Source organism: Pectinophora gossypiella, chromosome 20 (assembly GCF_024362695.1).
Source record: "Pectinophora gossypiella chromosome 20, ilPecGoss1.1, whole genome shotgun sequence".
NCBI classification, from domain to species: Eukaryota; Metazoa; Arthropoda; class Insecta; order Lepidoptera; family Gelechiidae; genus Pectinophora; species Pectinophora gossypiella.
In genome coordinates this window covers 3606699-3626951 of record NC_065423.1, presented here as the reverse complement: position 1 = coordinate 3626951, position 20253 = coordinate 3606699, and the positions used below count along the sequence as shown (strand labels likewise).

Sequence of the window (20253 nt, the reverse complement as noted above, 5' to 3'; positions counted from 1 at the left end):
AGATTATAGGATATTCATATTCTTACACCAGTAAGCTCCATGTCGTTTTAATTAGTGAAATCGTTTACTTGTAATACCTGTTTAGAGTTATCTCTACATTTCTACTTTCTATTAGTCTTATTTAATTTTAATGTTAGAAGACATCTGGGAATGCATAAAGTACTGCAATGGTGTGAATAAGGATTTCTCCGACATCCGAAAGAATGATTAAAATATAAGTGGTTTCCACCTTTTTAAAACTATTTATTTTCTTAAGTCTGTTTCCTAGTTTATAATACCTAAAACCGATTTGTGACTTAACTCAATACCTTTTGAAGGTGGTATTACTAATATCTCTACCGTTGCGTCATAGTCAATAGAGTCGTGCAGTCTCACGGATGTTACCGGTTTGACCGTTTCAATGAAAGGCCCAATCAATTTGCTCATCCATTTAAGGCGATTGTGTTCTTTAGAAGGTTATGGGACTATGGCCTGTTTCTTCATTGACTGATCACATAGTGGTAAGAATGCCAGATTCAGTTATTTTGAAGCTACATGATTTGGTTTTGTGCAAATCTTCTTTGATGACGCCATAGTCTTTCAAAGCCTATTAAAGCAATGAGATCACAGACAAAACCCAAAACAAGTAAGTGAAGGTTGTCTAGTAAGTGGATTACAATAATGTAATATAGGTGACAGACTAATGACGTTACTGTTGGCAATTGTTCGAAAAACATTGGAATCTCGCATACCTTGTCAGTTGAGGAATTTAATCGATTCGAAACTTCTCACGTTGTGAAACTTTATAAAGATTCCTAAGATCTAGTCGGGACGTATTTAGTAGTGGCCTTGTCAAAGTCGTATTCTAATAAGGTTCCTTCACCAGTCGTCACGCTCGCACTGACTCATCCATCTTATTGCAGCAGCGTCACCGGCGGCAATCGTGATTAGTTTACCGTGAGGTAGGAGAAACCAAACCTTGGCCCACTGAATGCTCACGTCACTACATTGTTGGTTCTTTCAACGTCTATATGCTAGCCATTCTCAGTGCCATCTTTGAGTGCCATCTCCTGTTTTTCCTTAATTTGTTTGTCTTACTCAAAGTGAGATATACGACGCGGTAAATTATTATGTTTATTTTCTCCCGTTGTCTTATCTTCTTTTAAGTTGTAATTAGGCGCTTAAGCTACTCGTACTCTTATTTAAATAAGGCTCAATTAAGGTGGGTTTATCTTTCCAGTCGCAACATGTAATTTGACAACGTAAGTCAGATTTTCCTTATTATTTCAATATCTTTATATACCAGGCTAGTATTACTAGGAACAAGTATCTGGTTACCTACGACCGTAAACCAAACCGCAACAAACGTGGTTTTGCATAGCCTAAAGTCAAAATTCAGCTAATTCCTAGATCATAAGAGTGCATTTCGCACGGAGTTCCGTTTTGTTAGGTGTAAAATAAAGTGGTAGTAACACGAGACTTGTAGAACGGCGACAAACGCAGTTGCGGCGCGGGCGCAGGAATGTGATATGTAGCTGTTTTGCGTGTTTCTTTACCTTAATGCGTTTTTATTGATAGAGATTCATGCAGTATAATTTTAATAACATTGTTGTTAGTAGCTTTATGGCAATCATATTTTTAATTGCAAGTTACAATAGTTAAGCTTTTTAATCAGTCATTAATCAAATCGTAGGTAACTCGTCGGTTTTATAATTGTTATATGATATGTTGAATCTTGTTACAATTTAAAAATAATTGCTACTACTCTGCAGAATGAAGTTTCCAGTAGGATGAAAAACATTGTTTGACCAAGCGGCATAACAACGTAAATCATATGAATGACAGGCGTGAAATTTCAGTACTGTGTGTTTCTCAGAATGTTTACTTCCGTAACTGAACACTAGCTGTAAAACCTTGCTGTTTAGTGTTTGCACGTCATGTATTTTGTTACAAGCTCTTGTTATTACTAGCTTTCCATTTATAACTCATGTACACTTATGAAATCCGCGGCCATCATAATTTGCCGCCTCATTAGTTAAAGGATTCCAAAAAAACACGAAAGTGCCGATTCTATTTACTCGATCGTGTTTTAATTGGTGGAGGAAGCGCCAGCAAATGTTTTTGCTGACCTCAATTCTGCATGTTGAAATCGCTAATCGTGCAGCAAGCTCACCGTTCGATAGGTCTTATACACGCAATGGTCTGTTGTAATTCCGAACATAATGTTACATACATCATCAAAAAATACTCTCTAATTAAACAGCAAAAAAAATGACATGGCAGCAGATTACGATTGTGGTAGTAAATTCTTTGACGGGCATCGATCATAAATTATGTTAAATTAAATATTATCAGCGGGTACGATATATTGGTCTTATTGTTTTTTTTTCTAATAATGGAATGTCTACGTTGCATATTACTGACGCGTTAGGCGTACAAATACCAGGGCGACAGAAATGTCCAGCAATGGCAGGCGCCGCTGACCGCATTCTTTGTCGTGTCGGCGTTGCAACCGAACTAGAGCGAACATCCGTTGAGTACAAGATTCGCAACTCAATACCTCTTGCTACCCTCTCCAGTCCCAGTACCTTATTCAGCGTAACTAGACTGGAATACGTACTTTTCAAGTAAATGCGTCTGTCAACACTTAAATAGAAACAAGGAGTGTCTTGATATCAGAACCTAGTTACATAATCTTGCCGCATGTGGGTCGATGCGGGTCGCTGCGATAGTATTAAATTAGGTGCAATTATGAAAATTCGTCATATCTTACTGATAAGACTTTTTTAAAAGCCAATAAGAATATTCTTTGTATAGTATTTCATATTATATTGTCGTTTAAAATCGAAATTAAACCGTAAACTCATTTTCACACAACGTGACTTGAATCGTGAATCGTACCTTCAATAAGGTGAAGTAGATAATAAAATTGGACATAATAGATCAATAGACCCTTTTCATCCTATTCACAGCATTTATTAGGAATGGGTGAGGTGTCGATGATATATTATATTATTATTGATGTGAAAACCAGAACGATTGCATTGATATTTTCATATCTATTGTTTATTTTGGAAGAAGTCTGTTTTTAACTTTCTTTGTGTTTCGAATTTGCTTTCTCATCGTCTGATTAATTCTGACTCAACCTTCTTTATCTCCGTTTATGTCCTTGGTCCCTGGTATATTTAAATCAGGCGTCGCAGTGTTATGATCACCTTTGTATTGCACAAAAGAATGCTACCATGCGTATTACGTGAATTGTATCTCAAATATCCCTGTTCAAAGTCGCCAAATTCTCGGAAACAAATTGCTTAAGAGTTAGGATTATAAATACCTAAGATAACATCACTCAAGGCATGACCATATTCTTACATAGGCAATGTTTCATTCAGAATGTTTCAATTGTTTTGTTGGTTCGTATTTCATTGTGAAAGACAAGCAATCTAACCACTACACTAGATTTGGTCGTTGAAATGAAGTGACAAATGAATTTATGTCTGAACCGAGCCTGTTTTGTTGATTGGACATCATTTCCCATTAAGACGTTAAAACGTTTGAACTTCTTGCTAGGCGCTTCTTGCCTTACGTCATTGGAATTTTTAGGTTATTGAACTTACGCTTTTATACATCCGCCTACTCTGAGACAAAGCTTTTTTATTCTTGCTTCTAATGCTTAGCTTTGATCTTTTAATTTATTTATTTTTTATTAATTGCCCATTTTCATATATTTTTTTGAATGTTTAACTTAACCACTCTGCGATACTAGCCTCTTCTGGATCAAAATGGACACTTGAGCAGATAAAGGAAGTATTTCTCAAGTAGGCCTGGATTCAATTTAGGTTCATTGACATGGACTTTGAATGCACGCGTATATGTTTGTGCAGATAACTATTGTTGAATGACAATAGACGCTGACGTGTCACGTGCTGCTAGAATAACAAACTTGTGAGATTATCTGTCTTGGAATAAAGTCATTTGAAGGGTGCTTAAATTAGTCATAAGGTCTTTATCATTGTGATATCCTGGTATTATTTCGGTCCCAAGTTAGACTTCCCCAAAGATCTCCTTTGTCTTGCAAAGCTTTGTTCAATCTGGATTGTCGTACTTTGGTGTCTAGACAATAGATTAAACCCGTTGACTATCTCGGCTCTAGGTACTTATTAAGCTTTTACGTGTTATTGTCTTTTATATTAATTGTACCACGTGCTTTATTTTGTTTCACATTCATTCATTGTATAATATTCTGTTCATTCATTACAAAATGCAATGAATACTTTTACTTGTTTTGGTATTTAAGAGAGCCTAGTTTCCTTGTTAATTAATTATGAAATAATTTTAGAACAATGGTATTCTCGCACAATATTGCGTTCTGCAAACACAAATACTCTCGTTTTACAACAATTGCTTCATCTGTTTAAACTTTAAACAATCAACACCACATTGTTAGTGACGTCAATGAAAAATTCGACGTTAAATTCAACTGGTTACTGTAAGCGATGTCGAATTATTTTTTACTTTGGTGGGTACATTGTCAACAATTACCGTTGGGCCTCCTTTCTTATTACTTCTTGAGTAGGTACTTGTGCGAATAAATGAGTAAAATATAATTACTTTGACTCAAATCTTCAGGTTAGGTAAACGGGCCCTGTGGAAACGGGATAACGTTGCGGAGATGATGATAATTACTTTTGCTGAATCACCAAGATATTTTATAATTAAACCAAAACGGTAGAAAATGCCAAAGGTTTTTTATTTACCGCTATCATAAACATAGAATGTTGTTCTAAATGAGTACATTTATCGCAACATGCGTCGTATCGCGGTTTGCTAAGATCTGAGGTTAATGTAATCGTGATAATGTAACCCACAAACTAGTAAACGTGAACGTAAACGTGATAATTTGACATCGCCGCAACAGTGCCTGGTTTGAACCACATTTATGTGCGAGTCACGTGTCGTTAGAATGCTCACTTAGTATGGATTTGCTTTCGAAGCGAAGCTAAGAACGCTTCGGTGCGGACGCAAATGTGTACTGAAGACGTCGCTTCAACGACAGCAATTTCCCTTGTGCATAAATGTGACCCATACCTAACTCAAACGTTCTTTTAGTAGACTGTGTGGCTGATAACGCTGTGCAAATGTGATTTTATACAAGTGTAGTGTGTAAACTTATTTATTACAATTAGTATATAATAATATATTTATGGACCCACAATCATGGAACGTTACAAATCGAACGTGTTTCGATGGAGTGCTTCCTACGGTGTGATGTTAGTTCTCAAAGTCTGATATCTTAGACTGCGTTAAGTAATTTATTAGTTAGTGTTTGAGTATGTTGATCAACACGTTTCTGGACACGGAGGATTTCGTGCACTTGTACTATGAGGACGAGCCGGCTGCGCAGCAGGGGTGCGGCGCGGGCGCACGCATGGCCTCGCGGTACTCGCAGCGACCACCCTCGCCCGACTACAACCAGGTTAGTGTCACCATATCACAAATATCATCTATTAATATATATGAAGATAATCATTTACGTATAGCACTGGTCATTATCTATAAATAAATTAATAGCAATAACATTCATCTGTGATCTGTCGGGATACCAGACACAATACATTCAAAATATTGAAGACCTCTTCTAGCTACACCGCACTGGAGTCCCAAGATGTAAACGATGAACCGTATGCTTCGTTGTCACCAGCCCATAAATCCATCATATTGAATGACATTATTCCATTTGTTTGTGTTCACGATCTATCCAGCACGATAAGCAGCATCCTATGTATTTTCTTTACTTCCAGTTCAGCAGTGAACATACGAAGCATAATATTACCTTAATAATATTTATGTACTGTTTCCACCCACGTTATACTCCCCGTTGGCTCATATCGGTCGCCTACACAGCTTAGTGTCAAACTTACTCGAGTTCCAAGCACAATATTAAAGCTATTAACATCCAAGTTGAAAGCTTCTCTGCGGGGCTGGGACACAAGCACAGCCCGGAAACTCTATAGAAAAATCTCGTTCTTACGTGTGTTAACACACGTAAGTGCGAGCGAAACAGACAGTCCGTGCGCGCTCCCTTACTCCTTAATGACGGCCATTTACACTAAAGTGAGACCCAGCGTGAGGTGAGGTAAATGTAGCTCGGCACCGATACGGATTGGTGCGGGGCGGAGACTGTCCGTTCTATACGTAATATTATTCTTTATTCTACGAAGAAGACAAGACAGAATTAAGTACCAGAATTCAGCTTACCATTCTAGACATGATTTAAATAAATAATTTAAGCTGCAAGTTCTCTTCTGAAGGCTTGAGGCCTATTCCAATGGGCGTAACCGCGTATGTGTGACATTATTGATTCATAAACAAAGCTGTTTAATGTTGTCTTCATTATATCCTGTTGAACCCACGCTCGCTCGCGTAGCATCAAACTTGCTCGAGTCCCGACCGAGCTAAAAGCTTCTAAGTTTGTATCCTTCACCTTGAAAGGGAATTATTGTGTAGAGTGACGTGGCACGCCTCCCCTCATTGAGGCTGAAAGGACGAGAGTCGCTACTGAGGAACCTCACTCGATAGTCACCGAATGTCAAAGATTGGACGGACCCAAAGGACGAACAAAGACACGCCTTCATTGCTCTTCCGTTGTCTTCTATATACCAAGAAGTATACTAAAATCAACTCATATTATCAAAATTTCACAGGGCTATTTAAAATTTGGTGAATGCTTGTATCTCTGACACAAACTCACATAAACAACCCACATACGTCTATGCCTCTGTAAAACGAAAGTAATAAATGTAGAGTTGTACGAGTATTTAGGGATTAAAATCACCGACATAGTCATAAAGCAGTGCTATTGTAATGTTTTTTTTTTTCTATTATGCTGCTTATCCCACCACTCTCAACTTTTACAACTGCCTATATCAATCAGCTTTATGTCCGTTTCCCCCTTATATCAATCAATTAAGTGAATAATCTCCTTTAATCTTAACTAGCTATTCAGGTCATATCCACCCACTGCTTAGTATAGGGCTCTTCTTTCTTCAACCCACATATTCAATCCATATATAACATCCAATCAGCCTACTTTGTTTATCTCTTCGGTATCTTTATCTTCCTTATTTACTTTTAGCTTTTTTGTTTGTGTTGATTTGCACGGAACGAAATTCAATTTTGTGACAAAACCTAATTGCAAATTTGCTTCATTTCTTTATACTGTAATCATATTCCATACTTTGGTATTTTACTAAGAAGAAACAGTTTCAGCATCTTTCAGTTTCTCTTCGTTTGACATTCTGAATTTGCTTTTTTTTGTAATTCCGATATTTTGTTTCCCCCTTGCTTTCCGCCTTTTTAACAATACCAACCTTGTTTGCCCCTATTAAGCAACAAAACTATTGACACCAACAGTAGGGGTAGTCAGTATATTAACAATAATTGCTTCAGTCTTGTGGACGCAGGGTGGCTTGACGTGCTATATATGTTACAATTGATGGTAGTCTAGTGGCGATTAGGAAAAAGAAAAACGGGCACTTTTCACTTTGCAGACAATACGAGGTAATATACAAAATTGGCTTAGTGCTGATGTTTTTAGATAAATGGGTGCGCAAAAGACGAAAGTGTATAGTATTGAAGAGTCCAAGCATTAAGTTGTCTCATAACCGCGCCGCAAGCGGCACAAGTTATATCGTTCAACTAGACGCAGCGATTGCTACCTACGTGGATAGACGTCGTATGGTTGTTGGTCAAAACTTTCGATATATTTCGCGGACTAGACTGGACTTATTTTATTTTAAATTGGCACCCTTCCTAAAACAACCTTGAGCGCTAGGTACTTCGCAACGTAAAAGCGATACCCATGGACTGGTTAACTACGTAGTTGATGAAATGTCCAGTGCCTATAATTACTTATAACCTGGATTACCAGACAATGTTTGCTATTACCTTTGCTTAACAATCGCACCATCGCACGGTGTCTAGAGATATTACGTGACGAATCGGTATAGAGAGACCATCGGCGATACGACTGTAGATACCAATGCTGCAAAATCCCAACCTTGGTCTCCAATCCCAGTCAATAAAACTTGACTCAAGGGACCTTTAAACCTTCATATTTCAACTGAATCGACCAATTTAATGCATTATGCCCCTGCAAGCAATCAGACAGTTTTATTTGATCAATACAGTGGTAGGGGCGGTGCATTCAGTAATGAGGTACAAAGTCTGATGGTACCAACATTTTGAATGACTGAGTCGTGTTAAAGTGAACACAGCTGCTCGAGTTTGAATAACATTTGTTTAGATAGTGAATAAAACAGATAACGGTTTTAAAAATATTGGTAGTACCGGCCGGTTTGACGGTCTTGCAAACGCGTGTTGATATGCAGATGTCATGGCCGTGATCTTTTATCTGTCTGGTAAAAATTGCCAGATTAAATTAACTACAGCAAGGTTAACAATCGACTTTAAGCTGACAAAGAATAATTTACATAAACAGCATTTTATTGTGTACCAGGAAACAGCGCATTCTATCAAGTGCCGTGAATTTGTGATATATTTTGATTGTGACAACGAAAACACATTTTTGTTCGTATTTGGGTCACTATCGTTGGGTAGATATGAACTGGGGCGCCCAAGTAGAATAGAGTCCAACTTGAAAACTCTGACCGTTACCTTCTCCAACAAGTTATTCTACAGCATGCTAAAAATCCTACTCTCACCCTTAAATCATCAAAAGAACTCTTCAACCATTAAGATGACGTATATGAACTGTTTACATTATGCCTAAGCTTTATATGTAGGTTATTCCAATTATCAACTGAAATGACTCAACTATGATTAAACACATGTGCACATGCTCCTGTCATTATGTAACTACGGTCGATGAATTACTTATCGCATGGCTCCTTTGTTTGCTGAGACCCTGTCACGACATCCACAGGAAGTCCACAACGCCATTGTATGGACATACGTCATAGATGTAGATAAGTCGTTTGTACTTTAAACCCGGTTTCACTTTCTATTCAATGGTAAATTGGACGTGAAAACATTGTTTTCATAGGTTTATGAAATGATTATCGTTAATTAATTGAATGATTAAAGTTTAACTAAATCACGTTGGCTGATGGAACTGATCTTGATAAAACAGACGCCTTTTCTCGATTCTACTTACACACGTCGAAAGTTTTCAAGCTTATAAAAAATAGTAGAAGTGGTACCATCAACACAAATAAAGCATTGAATATAATTCGGCCTTTGGATTCCGCCAGGCGGCCTCCATTGCCGATGAATGACAAACGCTATCATTGAGGAACTGTCGCTCCATTCATGGCATGTTATAGATACAGATTCCGTTACGACTATGTAGAACTAGCTCAGTATACCTACTGAATTATTATGATCGCCTGGTAAAGCTTAATGGTTGTTTTCGGGAGTTGTGTTTATACTTAGCCTAGTTCTGGAGTGATAGTCAGATTTTCAATAAGGTTCGAGTAAATATACATTTCTTGACCAGGTTGCGAACATCATTAATGTTATCGATTGGCTTTAAATACATTTGGAAACTCCGGATATCGCTATTGCCCACACGGTGGCCTCTATATCTATCTCCTACGCACACTACCGTATTAGTCATCCGTTACTGAATGGAGGGCTTGCCCCTGTTCTTTTCCGTCATTGGCCAATAGTTTGGCGGGAACGTTGGCAGCGTCCTTGTGCTCACATTCTTTACATTAATTATTGGCATGTTCTCTTTACTTTTAGGTTCCTGGTACCCGCTTTCTAACGTACAGCTTTAAAAAATATACTTTAAAAGCTTTTGATTCTGATTTGATTTAACTTTCGTAATTCACGACGAACAGCATTCATATCAAATTACGAACTTTTTTCTTGACAAAGGAATTCACAGTTCAACTTTATTTCGCTGGTAGACAATACCTTATTAACTTAAACATTGTTTTGAATGGAGACATTAACGTATTTCGGTGAGATTGTTCTCAGACTCGCTCCTCTAATAATGGCTTTCATTAAGTTATTTAACTAGGTAACAACTTTCAATCTCTGTCCGTTGTGTTGCTGTTGTCTTTTGTGAATGAACATTTTCGGAGAACATTCTGATTAGCAACGTAGACAACGTTGCTAATGCTAGCTAATCCTATAAGTTCCTGGTGCGCTTGACTCTCTGTTGAATGGAGAATGACCTGCATTGTATTCAATTCTAGCAACTGAAAATCCATTTAGTTTTGTCATTTTATGTTACTTTACAAAATCTCATTCTACGTCTTCATCCTGAGTACCTTGTAGGTCTTATTCAAAATTGTATATTAGAAAAGCGTTGACAAACAAATCTACATAACGATTTGAATTGAAAGAAATCAGGCAGAATATATAATCAATGTCAAAATTGTCCAGCATAAATTGAAGCCCATTGAAATATTTGACAAGTATTTTAATACTGTTGACGAGACCGTCGAATTGATGGAAAATCACCTCTAGCTTATCTTAAACAAACTTCGTCCCTAATACTTAAGGATAAAGTTCAAGATCCTCTCATAAATATTCATTATTTATTTACCCTGTTAGTTTAAATTTGTATGTGTTGAGCGTTCTAGTATCTTCGATGCCTCTTTTTTTTTTCGTTTTACTAATTCGTTCTGAGGTGAACGACCAGTGGTAGAAATTCGTCTGTTACACCACCAATACTCGCGGTACGTCTACTGAGCAGTAAAGTCTAGTTGCGGTCGTATTTTCAAAATGGTTGGTTAGTCGGTCGGTGCTAGGCGCCCACCCGCACGTATTTCGACAACTGTTTTAATGATTGCTTGCGTTTTACTATAGAGACTGCAACTGAACTGGGTACAGTGTGTTTGTTCACTTTCGTCTTTATAGTCTACGACACGTGCACTGAACTCCGTTCTTCCGTTTATTTCTTCTGCGTATCAATCAGTTTTGTTTTAGCAAATTTTGCTTTTCTAGTCCGATTTCGAAATCGGTAATAAAGTTTGGAATGTTAGTTTGAGATTGATTCCATTGTGCGCCTCAAGCGACACGTCCAAACGGATGATACGGTACTATAAAAAAGCTCCGACACCAATTTACTTTTTATCGCAATGAAAAAGTTTCATAGCAGTCTGGTTTTTGTAACCTTTTTGGTGTGCAAAAGTTGTTGGCCTGCAGGGTGAATGCGCTAAACGAACCGTGGGCGCGCCCACTACGCGCTCTTATTTATTGTTGACAAACCTCGTTACTCCATAATGTGTTTTACTTAGCTATTCATTATGACTTTAATCATGTTTTCTGCATACATTTTGTGAACTTTCTACATTTTTGTGCAAAGAAATTAATTTACGAATAAAGAAATTAGATAATTTCGAGGTTGTTATAAGAATTTCCACCATATTATTAACTAGTCAAAAGGCTCAAAAGCCCTCAATGGCAGCAACAAACAGTTTGCTATTAAAAAAACATGTAATAATAATTACAAAAAAGCTTCCTGGCTAGATAGCCACGGGTAAGTACCCTAGCATTCTGCTGACCCAAATGATAGCCTAGTGGCTTTAATAACCAACCGAACTGAGTGATTCATAACCGTTTAAGTGTAGGCCTGAGGAGTACATGTGAACCGCTTGGAGGTACGCATTACATCATTACCACGGAATGTTACACCAATTACGACCAGTTTATTGCCTCGGGTATAAATAAACTTTTGAGTAGTACTACTCATGTGCACTGCAACGGGTTACCTTTAATGTTTGTAGCATTTGACACCTTTCTTTGTTTACATTCGAACGGCGTCGCGGCATTGTCTGTGTTTTATGATCTCCTGGTACTACGATTGTATTTTTGTACTGCCTTCAACTTGTGCCTCCAAGCCGCTGTTGTGTAGTAAGTTTTTTTTTCGTTTTTGTTTTATCTCCTTGTGAAAGTTACCCCGATCAAGCACTCAACAACTCAAAGTAAGAAATTGTAAAACTTGAGTACGACAAAAACTTGCAGCAATTGAAAATCCATTCACGATACTCACAGATGTTGTTTGTGGGCCTTTCCATTGGCCGGTTGTACATTTTTTGCATTCATGAGAGGACGGTCAGCCACTTGCTTTCACTTTGTTTTGTGGAATTCCATATTGACATGAGTATCGGTATTTGTAAATACGTAGTCAGGAGTTGCAAATGAAACTATAAAATCATTGTTCAGGTAAGTCAATCAATCACAATGCTAGTGATTGTCTGTTTTAAATTGATTTTTTTTTTGTTCAAGACTTTCTTTCTCTTTTAATAATTAACAAAAAAATCAGATACAGTATCTGCAACAAAATTATTAAAAAGCTAGAAAGTCTTGAACACTAAAAATTGAAATCTATTTATAAACAAACGATTCGATAATGATCAGGATCATGCAAGCGGAGCTGATTGATCAACGGTAGGTTAAAGAATTACTATAACATTGTTATTGATTGACTTACCTGAACAATGACTTTATAGAGCTTCATTTGCAACACCTGACTACCATAACATATTGTGAATGCAGCTTTGTATAATGTGTTATGACAAAAACAGGCTTCTTACATTCAAACAAGTGTAAAAACGATTGCTAAATACCCAAATGCTTGACGTTTCTTACAAACATATTTGGCGACGATGGTTGCGTCAATCTTGCTTACTTAGTTGTCATGCTTTCCTGGTACTTCTACTAACATTGTGCACCGGACAAACAGCAATAAAGTGTGTTTATTTTAGCAATAACCTTCTCAGTTATTTATTGCATAAGATGCGTTTATGCAACGCTAGATGTTACATGTCCAAGATGCTGTATGGGTGTTTTATCATTAATAATACATTAGTGTAACCTACTTTGAGAATATGTCTACATTTTTCTTTGGTGGATCGTTGCTCTGTCGTTAGAAATTTCAACATATATTTACAGCTTCTGTTACTTTATGCATACCTAGTCTTGAACGGTTGGTTAATTTATCTTGAGTTAGTACTCGTAAGTTGTTTTATCGTGGACTCGAATGTGTACAAATATAAAAATGCTGCGTTGCACTGGAAAACCACTCAAGCCAACACGCCCAAACCGCTTAAGGAATCTAAACACGTAACGGCTTAACAAGCAGTGGATATAAAATGTTTGTTTGCTGACGCAAGGTCGCTTTCTACTGCCTTCTACCGTAGAAACTTATATAAACAATTATTTCGTAGATAATTTGGATATTTGGTGTTATGTTTTGTTTGGATTGATATCACGTGAATTGTTGGATTTGTGCTTGTTATTATATTATGTTATGTAATGGCAATAGGCTCACACCCTACTACATAGGACTTGAACATACCTGAAGAGTGGGTGTATGTATATACTGTACATCTCTGCCTATACTGATACATGCTATGATATGTTATCTAATTTTGATGTTTTAAAAGCTGCTACAACTTCAACTGAGTATATAATATACTCTATCAGTGATATGGGACGGATATATAATACCTCTGCCAGAATCAGTCATCGACCGTACAACTCACACGAACTTATTGACGATGAATCTACATTTAGTATAAAATATTTAAGAAATAACAAAATTAATAAAAGTGTTTTATGCCTGAGTTATCCTAACACGAAGATGCTTTTACGAAAGGATGATCTAATGCTGATAAACAACAAAGTTAAAGATTAGAATGTCTCGTAGGTAGTCACAATTGACAAGAATATGTGAGTAGATGTGAGTAACATACCATAATAGAATATTAAGTGACGTAATCCTTATCGTGTAGAGACTCAATCAGTTCTCTGTTGAACCTTAGATTTTACAGATTTTATGTACAATAAGTATATGTCATCAGGAATGACACTTTTATAAAGGTTGTCTCTGTTGTCAGCTCTGTCAGCTGCAGCACAGTTTCCATATTAGGAAAGTAGCAACGGCTGTATGTAAGAAATGTTTAATGGAAAATTTTAAAGTCATATTATGCAAGGCTGATAAAAGATTGAAACTGATGAAAGGAGGTCATTTTCGTAAAGTAAATGTTCTTCTTGTGCTTTTTACTTTCCATTATTTAATTATTTATCATATTTTTAATTGAATTATCTATAACCTCGAGCAGTCCTTCCAATAGCATCACGGACTAGCTATTTCTAATAATAATGAATAATGAAAGTTTATTTCGGACATCTAAAAATATGCATATTTATTTTGTTAGTAACATTACAAACGTAGATCTGGTATTAGTAACACTGGCAGCACAAAATCTTTGCCGTCTTCAAGACGTTTTACGTTTCTGTTAAAACATATAATATCTTCACTAGATAAACCCAGAACAGGATAACACGTAACACATTACATTATGTGATAGGTAATTATTATTTTGTTACTTTAGACCCTTCTTTCAAGCAGGACGGCGCTAGGAAATAATATCCTTTCTCTTTCTCGTTATCAGTAAGAGATTCTGTTGTAAATAGGACCCTTTATCGAGTCCTAGCGCCTTCAGTACATAGTTCACTTCCAAGTCCGCTTAGAGACGAACGTCAGATAAGTGGTTTCTGTTTATTGAAGACATGTATATCTTCGACACTGACGTATCCTGCCTGAGGTTATCTGGTTTCCTAGAGGTATTTTGCGGATTCAGTGTAAATATTTTGTTTCGATATATTCCTAATCCTATGATATATTTCTATTCCTAATTGTACCTATAGTGTCGTCGCTTTTGTTCGTTCTTTAGACGTTGTCAGAATAAATAGGGAGCTTGCGGGCGAAGTTAAAACAGCACTGGAAGTCAATATCATTTGTGTCCGCTAAAATATTCTTAAAATCAAATCAATCTAGACTCTATTTGTCTTTTTTCAATTCAGAATCATGGTCTGAATCATCCCACAAAGTTTTCGTTACGATGTCACTAACACCCTGTATAATTTTTAAATTATAATTTCACCACTGTTAACAAATACGATGCGTTCTGCTCGACATTATAATTCTTAGACTGTGACTGATCTTTTGCGCTTTGATTGTACGTATTAGTAATTATAAACTTATCTTTTAAGACACGATATACAATTTCAACAAGACGATAAGGCACTGAATCCTCAGCCAAAACCAAAAACAAGACGGAGTAGCAAATTAAAGTGGCGTACCTGGGGATTCTGTCTAGGGGCAACAGTCCAGATCGACTAACCTATTTTTTCTACGATGGGCACTGTCTATTCAAGCCCCACCGGAAGAGCCCCCCCCCACTTACGCCTATGATCTCCGCCTGCCTTAATCCGAAATGAGTATCATCGTGTGTAAGTACTTGCAGTGCAGTTTACTAACACAGTTATAGACGGCAATACGCCTTAAGACTTATCAGGTTGGTCTGAACGAAATCTCGCTGAGCACTTACTTAGTTCATCTTGTAATAGATGTACCTCTGACTTACTCCAATAAGGATTAGCCGTGAGGTTATGCTATGTATATATTTACTATTAAATGAAACAGAAAGACTAGTTCAGTACAATTAGTGATTGTATTTCAATAGAGATAACATTTTACAATAGCTCCAATGCGCGGTAAGAATTAGATCTGTCAAAGTGTTGTGACATTCATCAGCTTAGTGATGTATCAGTAGACTAGGCTGATCGATTCTTATCTATCTAACATTATATATGTGTATGTCTAGCGATATAAATTTAAAGTGCTTGTATCTGTTGTCGCAGGTCCCAGCGTCAAGCGACATGACGGACGGTCGCGAGCGGTGTAGGGCGCCGCCGCAGCCCGAGCCGCCGCCGCACCGCGTCCGCGCCGCTGATCTATATCCGCGCCTGCGCACACACTACGACGAGCCCGGCCTCGACGTCGGCTTCACGCCCATATGTGGGGAGTTCGTTCAGGTGAGCTTAAGTTTTCAAAGAAATCTTCTACTGTTGTGTGTGTGGGTTGTGAGGATTACCGACTTCATCAAACCTGGTGTCAGGATCATTATTGAGCATACAAAGGTCTGCGTAGGTACAGTCATGAGCAATATCATGTATATCATGTACCTACTTTAGAATCCTGTCGCACTATCATATTTGACATATAATGAGACTTAAAGTACTTAAAGTTAATGTGACATAGTTTCAAAGTATATACATATTAGTACTCGTGACGGTACATATGGATGTACCGCTGACTACCCCAAGTAGACTGTAGTCGTGAACTTATGTCAAGTAACAAATGCACCTTTTAAATATGGCGACATTTTAGCAAGTCGTCTACACTTGGGAAATACTTAGGTACTAGTATTGCATTTCAAAAGGTAGAGATGCGTTCCAAATAACACATGTGTGAATTTTCACTCTGCTACGTTAAGTAAGCTAACATGGTCAATGCATTGCTGTTTGTAATTTCTACATCCCACTGCAATACCAGTAAGCATTATTAGCCGTTTATGGTTCTTGGTATTGGTGGCATATTGACACTTTATTGCATACCTTTAGACATTCTTCTATTGTGTGGGTTGTGACGTGGATAACCGAGTTTATCAACCAAGGGTTGATGATGACCTTTAGATATTGGAAAGTAGGTTTAAAAATGTTTTATTCTCAAAAATAAATAGCTAGATAGGGATACCTATTCAAAAAAATACAAGCACAGACTTCGTATTTAATTAATAGGTAACATTTTTTTATAACTCGTTTATAATACATACAGGGTGTTAGTGACGTCGTAACGAAAACTTTGAGGGATGATTGAGACCATGATTCTGAGATGATATAAAGTGGAATTTTCCGTCGCAAAAGTATGGAACAGAAAATAATAAAAAGAAAAACAAAAATTTTCATGAATTTTCCGACTGAAAATTCCACTTGATATCAACTCAGAATCATGGTCTGAATCATCCCCCTCAGTATTCGTTACGGTGTCACTAACACCCATACCTACTTGTATGGGTACAGTATGTACTTGTGCGGGGTGTAAGTGACATCGTAACGAATACTGAGGGGGATGAAACAGTTGATTATTCTGAATTAATATCAAGTGGAATTTTTCATCGCAAAAGTATAGAATTGAAAATAATTTTAAAAAACTAAAAAAAAAACATGAATTTTGCGACCGAAAATTCCACTTGATATCAACTCAGAATCATGGTCTGAATCATCCCCCTCAGTATTCGTTACGATGTCACTAACACCCTGTATATACCCTATCCAGTTAATTTAAAATATATTGAGCTAATGACATTTCGGGTAAGTCAATGTTTTTGTCTAGGTAAATACAAAATACTCGATGTAACTTGCTTTGTAGAGCAACAAAGATCGTATAAGGAAAACATAATCTTTAATATCTTATTGGTTATTTATACTTATATCGCTCGAGATATATTATATAATATAACGTTTTACGAGTCTGTATTGTTGTATACATTAATGTGAAGCCAAATCGTTTTTCCTTCTATAGTATTATTTTCCTGTGTTACTTGCGTCATAATAATATTTATTTTGTGGTTTGAAAATTATAATTTATTTATATTTAGATTTCTATGACCATTTTGCACTTTGCAATGAGACGTAATAGATAAGTTACTAGCATCTGTCGAGGTCACCGGGTCGAATGCTTTGGGTTGAATGAACCGCCATGTGATAACGAAAACATCCTTCTGTAATATGCATTATTTTATTTATTTATTTATTTATTTGTACACAATGAAACAGACACAAGAAACATACAAAGAAAACAGATAGTACAGGCAAGCTTATCTCTAAACAAAGAGATTTCTTCCAGCTGACCTACGTGACAAGAGAGACTTTCAACGTATAATATTATATAGATAGACATACATACGCGTACAAATTATTTAGAAATTACTTATACTAATATAAGACACAATATTATGTATGTAGTGCGCTCACCCACGTGCTATGAGGCCCTGGTAATTAAATAGCTACAAATAATCGCCTATAGACTCCCATTCTGTATTTGATACAATGAATCACTACACTCCCACTTTGGCGAAGCAGTAATTAGATATTAGAGGACCACCCGTTGCGAAATACGTTGAAATAATAACAATTTAATGGCCCCGATTCCTGCAGACACATCCTAATTCTATAAAAAAAATAATTCTTACATTGTTTTAAGTTTACGCGGTTATTATCATAATTAAAGCACATAATAACGGGAACACAACATAGTGTCGAAATATCAGGAGTCTCATATCCCCATTTAAACGCGGTAAGAACCCGTTATTATGTGCTTTAATTAAAAAAATTCTTTATTTCAGATAACAATGATCCCTAATTTAGATAATAAAACATTCATTCAAATAACTTAAAACAATAAATAAAATAAAATAGAATCAGATAAAACAATTAAAATCAATTAAAATATAAGACAACAATGATCACAGAATATTAATAATACCTTCTCACCGGCATCGATACAGGCACATAAGATTTTATCATTTTCTTATCCGCTGAAAAGGAAGGAGACAGATGATTGACAACTGTTAATTTTAAAATGAATGAATTACCCGGGCGAATAAAATAGGCATCTCGTTCTTAAGCAATCCGATTGACGTGTGCTGTCAACTTAAGTTGGGTGATTGGCCAATATAAAATATTGGCAGGTATTTTTAAACTTCTGCCTAAAATTGACGTGTGTTCCAATTCATTTCATTTTATGCCTGTGGATTGTCCGTCCCTTTCCTTTTCGGCGGATAAGAAAATGACAGGTATAACTTGAAATAAAAGTAGATGGTGTGTACAGGAATCAGCACTGATGTCTCTCTCTATTTGTGCTACCTGTTAAAAGTCGACAATTTTTGCTTGCTTCAGGGGCCTTAGCTAATTTGCAAATGATTACAAAAAACGACTGTGACAATGATAACAGACATGTCAACATACATTCTTAACTGTCGCTTTTTGAAATCGTTCGCAAATTGTCATTAACCAAAGTTAACCTAAAGTCTTTATTACAATACCCAATCTATCGGGCCCGATGTGTCTCCGTATCGATCGGGAAGTGTAAGCAAATCGGGTGGGCGGCAGGTAAGTAGGTAGTGTCATCATCATCATCAGCCCATTAACGTCCCCACTGCTGGGGCACGGGCCTTCCCTATGGATGGATAGAGAGATCGGGCCTTAAACCACCACGCGGGCCCAGTGCGGATTGATGGTTATTAACGACTGGTAATGCAGCCGGGACCAACGGCTTAACGTGCCTTCCGAAGCACGGAGGAGCTCGAGATTTTTTTTTGTGGACACCCATCCCATGACCGACCTTTGCGAAAGTTGCTTAACTTCAACAATCGCAGACCGAGCGCGTTTACCGCTGCGCCACCGAGCTCCACAATAAGGCATAATACACACATCTTGTATTTTTTAAAACTCAACACTTTCACTGGGTATCAACCTTAGTAGTAACGGGTACCAGGCTGTCATAAACACATAACGCTCTCTCAACAGTGGGTGGGGCGGACAGCTGACGGCGGCACGGTGGCGATGTCCAACTACCGGCTTCACGCTCAACCGAGGCGGCGAAGCGGGCCCGGCGCGTCGGTCCCGTTACGGCTAATAGACGCCGTCGAGGTGCGGGACTTGCTGCATCTCGCCATTCTTTGCAAGCACGGACGACAACTGAAGTGAGTAGCTCTGTTTTTATTAATTTTCTTTTTTCCGTGTGGATTCTGAATTCAAAAATATATTTTTTCTGTTGGTAACATAGTTACACTAGAACCGTATTTTTTCAATAACGAATGTCTCATCCGCCTAAAACTACTGCAGCTTCTCACTAAAGTAGCTGCAAAAAAGAACTCGCTCGGCCTCTGACATGCCTCACGTAACGACTACATACTTCAGTAAATAGTAGCTGGGACCTACGGCGTAACGTACTCCGAAGTAAAGTTCGTCTTACTTTCAGATAATTTATTTATTTATAATCGGCTGATAAGCCTGTAATGTCCTAATCAAACTATGATTGATTCAGGACATTATCGTTATTATTATTATCATAATATAATCGTCTATAACATGCTTGGGCAAAGACCCCCTTTCTTTTCTTTATAATCTGATAAGATACTTAGTTGTTATTGAACAATCAGAATTCTGGTGTGCAAAAGAATATATAAAGCTATAATAAAAATGTTATTTAATCAAATAATATTTGATAAAAACATATATAAACTCACGCTTATTTCCCACCGAGGTAAGTATAGACTATGGAATGCCATTTGCTTCGATTCTGAACCACTTATCTGGCTTCCGCCACATTCATCAATCGTTTCATACGCGCACGTCGGTTCAGAGTAGATCGTACTAAACCTTTTT

General features: G+C 37.2%; 1 protein-coding gene across 8 annotated transcripts in view; it reads left to right on the top strand.

The window, feature by feature from the left end:
• LOC126375859 (myotubularin-related protein 4) overlaps positions 1-20253 on the top strand; it is a 93511-nt gene that overhangs the window by 50108 nt on the left and 23150 nt on the right. For 4 of the 8 annotated variants that reach the window (XM_050022924.1, XM_050022922.1, XM_050022919.1 and 1 more), the window contains exons 2-4: positions 5092-5455; positions 15664-15837; positions 19393-19568. In XM_050022924.1, coding sequence (XP_049878881.1) covers positions 5312-5455; positions 15664-15837; positions 19393-19568 — 494 coding nt within the window. In that variant the 5' untranslated portion in view covers positions 5092-5311. Of the gene's footprint in view, positions 1-5088; positions 5456-15663; positions 15838-19392; positions 19569-20253 lie in introns of all 8 variants that reach the window. The other 4 variants (XM_050022923.1, XM_050022921.1, XM_050022920.1 and 1 more) reach the window with 2 other exon arrangements.